Here is a 9,153-nt window from a genome sequence, read left to right on the forward strand (position 1 = left end):
TAACAGCGCTGTCCAGGCAATATAGTTCATTACTTTGTACATTTTCAGTAGTAATGGGCAGGAGAGGCAATGTCTCCAATTTCTGGAGGCAATGAAATGGGGAGAAGCCCCAACATGGATAAGATATCTTTACATCTAAAGTCTTTGCAGTTTCAACTCCAGGAGGGCAATAACGTTCTTTTTTAATTTTTTAAATATTTTGTATTGCTGTTACCTCTTGCCATGAAAAGCATAAAAGAAACCCAGGTAGGGGCGCCTGGGTGGCTCAGTCGGTTAAGCGTCTGACTTCAGCTCAGGTCATGATCCCAGGGTCCCGGGATGGAGTCCCACATCGGGCTCCCAGCTTAGCGGGGAGTCTGCTTCTCCCTCTCCCTCTGCCTCTCCCCCTGCTCACGCTCTCTCATTCTCTCTCAAATAAATAAAATCTTTAAAAAAAAAAAAAAAAGGAGAGAGAGAAAAACCCAGATAAGGGATTAAAACTCAGACCCAAGGGGCACCTGGCTGGGTCAGTCAGTGAAACATGTGACTCTGGATCTTGGGGTTATGAGTTCGAGCCCCACGTTGGGTACAGAGGTTACTTAAAAATAAATAAAATCTTTAAAAAAGAAAAATCCACCAAAGCCATTTACTTGCTGATGGCTGGGGAAACAGGGGTTGAAATGAGGATCATTAGAAGAGGATCCTCCAGTGTAATCCAAGTAAGTGTGGCCACTTAGAATGTTTAATCTAGTGTACTTGAAAAGAAATCAGCTGCATTCATACAAGTTGGACACTTAAAACTAAATGAAACTGGAGATTTAAGAGATGAAGCATTCAGGAGGATTTTGGATCGAAGTGAGAGTCTGTGTGAATCAAAGGAATTGTCACTTGGCATTACGGAAAAGGTTAAACAGGAGAAAGTGAAATTCAACTTAGTTGGTTTTACGTACTGATTTTGCTTTAGCAAATTACTAGATTGGTAAGAAAATTAAGTCTTGGTGAAAATATTTTGAAATCATAGATGATTGTTACATATCCATGCTCTCTTTTCAACTCCCTGCATGGCAAATTGAGGCTATTACAGCTAAAATAGCATTATGATTATTAGATGCAAGTATTTCCATGGCACAGAAAAGGTCCAGTTAATTCTACTCTTTGTACAGAAACTTCTTTTCTTCCAACTTTGTATATATTTCCACTAGATTTTAAGCCGCTTTCAGGTGAGGTTTGTGTCTTAGAGGTCTTTTTATCAAGCACAGTGCTTAAAAAAATGCTCCCTGATTCATTAAATTTTTTTAAAATATGAAGTTCAGGAAGTGTGACAATATTGTGAGAGATATCAGAAAACTATTATTTCCCCCTTTTTAGAAAGGAAAGAACTTTTTGACTTGGAACATAAGAAGGTTGCTTCTAAATAACAATTAAATCAAGACACTATTCAGGTTCCATACTGGGGTGAAAACAGCCAATACCATTTTCTTTTGTATTCATGTATTGTTTGATTTTTTTTTTTTTTTAATTTAAGACGCTGAGAGGGTGGAAAGCAACAGACAGGAACGATGTACTACTGACAAAAGAATGCTGATTTCTGCTTCCAACAACAGTGACTAAACAGGAAGATGATCTTACTGGACTCATCCTGCCAGACACTCCAGGGACTTTTGAAGGAGTGCAACATTTACAACCAACAGTGAGAGGAGCATGTGATCCTGGAGAAACGGCAATCGCTCCGGGAGCATGTATATTGATCTAAATAAGCAGAAAGAATATCTTTTTGGACACTGAGATGAGTTACAGCAAATCGATGAGTTCTATTCCTTTTTTTTTTAAAGATTTTATTTATTTATTTGACAGAGAGAGACACAGCGAGAGAGGGAACACAAGCAGGGGGAGTGGGAGAGGGAGAAGCAGGCTTCCCGCCGAACGGGGAGCCTGATGCGGGGCTCGATCCCAGGACCCTGGGATCATGACCTGAGCCGAAGGCAGATGCTTAACGACTGAGCCACCCAGGCGCCCCAATGAGTTCTATTCCTGATTACAATGTACTTCATGAAATTATTCTGATGTATGAACTAAGTAACGTGAACGAATCCTCTTCAGAGAACTATAACTTGGAAATGGAGTCACTTTCATTCATTTAGCACAAATTCATCCAACCATTCAACCATTAATTATTGAATGATTACTTTGACAAAACACCCTTCTAATTAAAATAACATGTGGTCCTGTCCTCTTAGGAATCCAATTTGGAAAAGAGGACATGACGTAGGCAGAATAATGCCCCCTCCCCAACGATGTGCACACCCTAATCCCCAGAAGCTGCGAAGATGTTATGTTACATGGCAAAGGGAATTAAGGTTGAAGGGCACTTATCAGCTTACTTTACAACGGGAGAGTGGCCTGGGTTTTCCAGGTGAGCCCCATATAGTCACAACACAGTAGCACCCGTTATCCATGGAGGATGCACTCTGACCACTGGTGGGTGCCTGAAACCATGATAGGACTGCACACCCTGTACAGATGGTTCCCAGCTTCCAATTTTACAATTTTTCGACTTTATGATGGTGCGAAAGCAATATTCATTTGGTAGAAACAGTACTTGGAATTTTGAATTTGGATCTTTTCCTGGGGTAGCAATATGCAGTATGATCCTCTCTCATGATGCTGGGCAGCAGCAGTGAGCCGCAGCTCTGTCAACCATGCGATCACAAGGGTCAACAACCCATACACTGACAACCGTTCTGTCTCCAGACAACCATCTGTTTGTCACTTTTGGCACAGTATTCAGTAAATTACACAAGATAGGCAATACTATTATAAAATAGGCTTTGTGTCAGAAGACTTTGCCCAACTACAAGCTAATGTACATGTTCTGAGCATATTTAAGGTAGACTAAGCTAGGCTATGATGTCTGGTAGGTTCAGTGTACTAAATGCATTTCAAGGGGCACCTGGGTGGCTCAGTAGGTTAAGCATCCAACTTGTGATCTGGGGCCAGGTCATGCTCTCATGGGTCACAGGACTGAGCCCCACATCGGGCTCTGGCTCCACGCTGAGTGGGGAGTCTGCTTGAGTTTCTCTCCCTCTGCCCCTCACCCCACTCATAAGCACTCTCTCTCTCAAAGAAGTAAATAAATCTTTTAAAAAATGAGAGTTTCAACTTTTGATATCTTCAACATACGATGGATTTATCAGGACATAATGCCATCACAAGCTAAGGAAGATCTGTATATACTATGTTTTTTTCCTATACATATATACCTATAGTAGTTTAGCTTATAAATTAGGCACACTAAAAGATTAACAACTAATAATACAATAAAATTACAATATACTGTAATAAAAGTTACGTGAATGTGGTCTCTCAAAATATCTTCTCGTACAGTACTCAATCTTCTTGTGACATAAGATGATCAAAATGCCGATGTGATAAGATGAAGTGAGGGGAATGACGTGGGCATTGCGAGACACAGCCTTAGGCTACTACCGACCTGCTGATGATGTGTTAGGAGGAGGAGCATCTGCTTCCAGACTGCTGTTGACCACAGGTAACTGAAACTGTAGAAAGTGAAACCGCTGGTAAGGAGGGACTACTGTACTTGTAGTCCCTACATGTGGAATGGGGAGGCAGAAAAGAACTAAAGAAATGGTAGGGTGACACGGACTTAGCCTGCTGTTGCTAGCTTTGAGGATGGAGGGAGGCAGACCCAACCAAGGAATATGGGTTGCCCATTAGAAGCCCAAAAGGACGAGGAGATAAATTCTCTCCTCAAGCCTCCAGAATGGAATAAAGCCCTACCAACACTTTGATTTTTAGCCTTGTGAGAACCATTTCCGATTTCTGACCTCCAGAATTGTAAGATGATAAATTTGCATTCTCAAAACCACTAGGTTCATGGTAATTTGTCACAGCAGCAATGGAAGACTAGTACAAGTGTAATTATAAATAGAAAAATAACTATCTGCAGTAGTAATTGCCTAGTGCCAAACGGTATGGACCACACATTTCACAGGATATCAGGACTCTGAGGGAAAGGCTGGTTCTCCCAAAGGGCCTAGAGTCTTAACTGACTAGGTGTTATAGTTCCCAGACAGGACAACAAGGGAAGTCCTATTGTGTTTTTTTAAAATATTTTACTTACTTGAGACAGAGCATAAACGGGGGGAAGGGACAGAGGAAGAGAGAGAAGCAGGGTCCCCACTGAGCAGGGAGCCGGATGCGGGACTAGATCCCAGTCCTACTGTGTTTGATCTGTAGTACAGGGAAGTGGTCCTCAAACCACCAAGATCATTAGAGCATTCTTCGGGAGCATATTAAAAATCCTGAATTCCAGGTAAGAAGCAACAACCTCTCCTCTTCCTCTCCGCCATCTGCTCGGCAGACGCAAAGCAGCAACCATGCGTGAGTGCATCTCCATCCACGTGGGCCAGGCTGGTGTCCAGATCGGCAATGCCTGCTGGGAGCTCTATTGCCTGGAACACGGCATCCAGCCCGATGGCCAGATGCCAAGTGACAAGACCATCGGGGGAGGAGATGACTCCTTCAACACCTTCTTCAGTGAGACGGGCGCCGGCAAGCATGTGCCCAGGGCCATGTTTGTAGACCTGGAACCCACGGTCATTGATGAAGTTCGCACCGGCACCTACCGGCAGCTCTTCCACCCTGAGCAGCTCATCACCGGCAAGGAGGACGCTGCCAACAACTACGCCCGAGGGCACTACACCATCGGCAAGGAGATCATTGACCTTGTCTTGGACCGCATTCGGAAGCTGGCTGACCAGTGCACAGGTCTTCAGGGCTTCTTGGTTTTCCACAGCTTTGGAGGGGGAACTGGTTCCGGGTTCACCTCCCTGCTGATGGAACGTCTCTCTGTCGATTATGGCAAGAAGTCCAAGCTGGAGTTCTCCATTTACCCAGCCCCCCAGGTTTCCACAGCTGTAGTTCAGCCCTACAACTCCATCCTCACTACCCACACCACCCTGGAGCACTCTGATTGTGCCTTCATGGTAGACAATGAGGCCATCTATGACATCTGTCGTAGAAACCTCGATATTGAACGCCCAACCTACACTAATCTAAATAGGTTGATAGGTCAAATTGTGTCCTCCATCACTGCTTCCCTCCGATTTGATGGAGCCCTGAATGTCGATCTGACAGAATTCCAGACCAACCTGGTGCCCTATCCCCGCATCCACTTCCCTCTGGCCACCTACGCCCCCGTCGTCTCTGCTGAGAAAGCCTACCACGAACAGCTTTCTGTAGCAGAGATCACCAACGCATGCTTTGAGCCGGCCAACCAGATGGTGAAATGTGACCCTCGGCACGGTAAATACATGGCCTGCTGCCTGTTGTACCGTGGCGACGTGGTTCCCAAAGATGTCAATGCTGCCATTGCCACCATCAAGACCAAGCGTACCATCCAGTTTGTGGACTGGTGCCCCACTGGCTTCAAAGTGGGCATTAATTACCAGCCTCCCACTGTGGTGCCCGGTGGAGACCTGGCCAAGGTGCAGCGGGCCGTGTGCATGCTGAGCAACACCACAGCCATCGCTGAGGCCTGGGCTCGCCTGGATCACAAGTTCGACCTGATGTATGCCAAGCGTGCCTTTGTTCACTGGTATGTGGGGGAGGGCATGGAGGAAGGAGAGTTTTCTGAGGCCCGTGAGGACATGGCTGCCCTGGAGAAGGATTATGAGGAGGTTGGTGTGGATTCTGTTGAAGGAGAGGGTGAAGAAGAAGGAGAGAATACTAAAGTAAAAAATGTCACAAAGGTGCTGCTTTTACAGGGAAGCTTATTCTGTTTTGAACATTGAAAAGTTGTGCTCTGATCAGTTAATTTGTATGTAGCAGTGTATACTCACATACAGTTACTGACCTATGCTTTAAAACACAATGCTTTGTTACAGACCCAAGCTGTCCATTTCTCTGATGGGTTTGAATAAAGTATTCCCTGTCTTAAAAAAAAAAAAAAAATCCTGAATTCCAGCCCCACCCCCAAAATTCTGATCCAAGTAGGTCTGAGGTGGGAGCCAGGATTTCACATTTTTTAAAAGTCTCCCCCATCTCCTAGGCGAATCTTAAGACTAGCCAAATCTGGGAAACACCTTGTAGGAGATCTCCCGTAGCACATCTAACAAACTCGGAAAAACCTGGGAGCAAATCAGTGTAGTCTATTTGTCTTTAAAAAGAAGGGTTGGACTACATGATCCCTAGGGACTTATTTCCTCTCTGCAGTCTGGAGCTTAAAGCTGGTTCTGCCTCCTACGATTCCCTACCCCCAAACCTCCCTCACAATGTATCTGCTGACTTCTGTTAAGAGTCACCAGCTTTGAGGGGCGCCTGGGTGGCTCAGTAGGTTAAGTGTCTGCCTTTGGTTCAGGTCATGATCCCGGAGTCCCAGGATCTAGCTCATGTCAGGCTCCCTGCTCAGCTGGGAGCCTGCTTCTCCCTCTCCCTCTGCTCCTCCCACCAATAGTTCTCTCTCTCTCTCACTCTCTCTTTCGCTCACTCTCTAATAAATAAAATCTTAAAAAAAGAAAAAAAAGTCACCAGCTTCAGGATGCCTGGGTGGCTCAGCCAGTTAAGTGTCTGCCTTTGGTTCAGGTCACGATCCCGGGGTCCTGGGATCGAGCCCTGCATCGGGCTCCCTGCTCAGCTGGGAGCCTGCTCCTCCCTCTGCCTGATTCTCATGCTCTCTCTCTCTCTCTGACAAATAAATAAATAAAATCTTAAAAAAAAAAAAAAAGGAGTCACCAGTTTCCCTCCAGTTCCTTGCTTGAGGCTTACCAGTTTTGGCCTAGACTCTCCCTACCTTCTTAAGGAAAACAGCGGTCAGATCCAACACAAATGAGCTTGTCCATGCATCTCTGCTCTTTCTGTTCCACTTGTCTTCAATCAACATATTCAGCATTCAGTTCCATCTTACTTGCTGGACAGGAAATGGTCCTTGGAAAGGAAATGGTTGCAGTCCTGCAACCCATTGTCTTTCTTGAAAGAAAGTTTACCTGGATAAATCCTTGTGAAAACATGTTACTGACAGACTTCCTGGCAAATTAATGGCTGGTTAGAGATTTCTTATTATAGAATTCTTTTAGCAAGATATACCTGATCTGTCTAGGATGCTTTATGGCAAACAGGCCTGGACTCTATGGACTTAGAGGGCATGGAAATGTCCTCTAAGCCATGTAACTAAATATAAATGTTCTGTGTCCAGGACGGCTTCCTACTGTACAATCAGTGTAGCAGCATATATGCCTTGGAGCCGCACATGGGCAGCCTCTCACCCCGTGCACCCTACACAAGAGGACACGCAGTGAGCTGAGTGGCTCCAGCCCTCTCCAAGCCTCACAATTTGTATCTTAGAAATTAATGAGATCTAAAAAAAAAAAAAGAAAGGAAGAAAAACAAAAGAAAAAGAAAAGAAATTATTGAAATCTCTGATTCATGTCCAGCTTAATACTCCTATCCTTTCTGTTATCTCACCAACCCCAGTACGGGTACTGAAAGAAATTAGATAAATAAAAAATAAGGAAGATAAGGCAAGAAAAAACACTGGCACACATTTTGCTCATTAGTGGTGATAATGGCGGAGGCGGGAGGGGCAAGGAGGGGGAGATAATGAAGACACCCAGGCAGCTGCAGGCAGTTAAAGCTATAGAACAGGGGACTAAGAAACAGTAGAGATCATATTTAAAATGAAAGTGAGCATAAGAGAAATTTTTAAAAGAGGTGTCCAAAAACCAGCTACCTGACCCTTAACCCAGCCACCCACCCAGACTATGGTTGGTGGGGGGCAGAAATTCTACTGGGAACCCCGGCCCCTCCAGGGGGAATGGTGGGGGGGACCACAAGCCTCATGAGAGGGGTTTCAAGGATTGTTGAAGACAATGTGCTGTTGACACGCTATGAGTCCAGCCCCACCCCAAGAGTCGCTGCACCAGGAAAGTCTCTGTCATCCAGCTGAAAACCCACTCTTCCATCCTCTGCTCTGTGATGCTGGATCTCTGGGTCTGTTTCTGCTTTGCCAGCCTGCTCCTGATAGGCTCTTTCCATAGGGGCACTAGAGAGCACCCAGAAGCCTGGAGGCGGAAGGTGAGGAGGGGTTTGCTCTCCTAAGGGTCGGCCATGGGCATGCGGTTCCCTAGGGGCGCCTCAGGAATGCCCCCTCACTGCAGCAGCAGTTTGATCCTGTGGCTGAACACTGGCCCTCCCCAGAAGTATGGGAGGCAGAGACACCAGCTTTGTGAGGCTCCCTCTCTTAGTTTCTAAATTCTAATAACAGCAACCTCTTCCCTCTGATCCCTCAGCCATAGAGATGATGGTAGCTTTGAGCAAATGGCTACCTCTGCTACCTCCCAGTGTCCACCTCTTATCTCTTCAGTCATTAACACCTGTTTATCTAGCTAACTTCTGTGAAATGTTTCACGCTGATACTTTGTTCATATTGCCCGTGTGCTTTCTTTCTCCTGCCTGGACCAGGCAAATCAGGAGTGAAATGGGGAGGGAGGCCTGGGGGAAAAGATCATCCAAAGGAGTCCTCGGGGGAATTAAGATGAGTACCCTCCAGTTTGAGTGTCTGACTCACACTTGAAAACTCTGAAGTGTGAAAGGTGAGCTGGCTAGCTTCTCTGAAAGTGCTGCGTGCTGGAGGGGGTCACTGGGGTGGATCTGAACTCTTAGCGTCTAGTCAGGAAGGAAAATGCAGAAGTGCTTCCCAGGGACTAGATGTCAGCGACTGACTGTATGAGGGTGAGCAGGCATGGCGTGGCTTTAATCCTGTGTAAGAGGACCACTGGGAGGGGCAAACAGACTTAGCAGGGAGAAGCTGGAGGTATTTCCAGATTTGTCAGGGCTAAGAAATGAATAACAAGGACAGATGAAAATGTTCAAGATAAAAAAAAAAAAAAAAAAGAGAGAGAGAGAGAGAGAGAAAGAGAGAGAGATGGAGAGAAAGGAAAAAAGAAAAAGAAAAAAAAATCAACTTTATATCTCAGCCTAGTGAGGACACCAAGGCTAGACCTGTCTGGCAGTACCAGTCAAGTAAGAAGTTCCCTGAAACACTGAAAGCTGTTCTGTAGATGTTACGTACAAATATGTCATTGTGTCTTTCAGCACAGGCTGAATTCTCCCTCCTAGCTGACAGTTCTTGGCATCTAGAATAGCGGATAAAGACCA

The 9,153-nt window shown here is 45.4% G+C and overlaps 1 protein-coding gene across 1 annotated transcript; it reads left to right on the forward strand.

Annotated features, from left to right (window-relative positions):
• Positions 1-4,313: 4,313 nt before the first annotated feature.
• On the forward strand, positions 4,314-5,945 carry LOC112812787 (tubulin alpha-1A chain-like). The gene has a single exon (XM_025857750.2). It carries the CDS (start codon positions 4,377-4,379, stop codon positions 5,790-5,792), a length of 1,416 nt encoding a protein of 471 aa, XP_025713535.2. The 5' UTR covers positions 4,314-4,376; the 3' UTR covers positions 5,793-5,945.
• Positions 5,946-9,153: the final 3,208 nt, after the last annotated feature.

The sequence above is a fragment of the Callorhinus ursinus genome, unplaced genomic scaffold, assembly GCF_003265705.2.
Source record: "Callorhinus ursinus isolate GAN/ISIS: 27379988/994484 unplaced genomic scaffold, GSC_fseal_2.0 scaffold16, whole genome shotgun sequence".
NCBI classification, from domain to species: domain Eukaryota; kingdom Metazoa; phylum Chordata; class Mammalia; order Carnivora; family Otariidae; genus Callorhinus; species Callorhinus ursinus.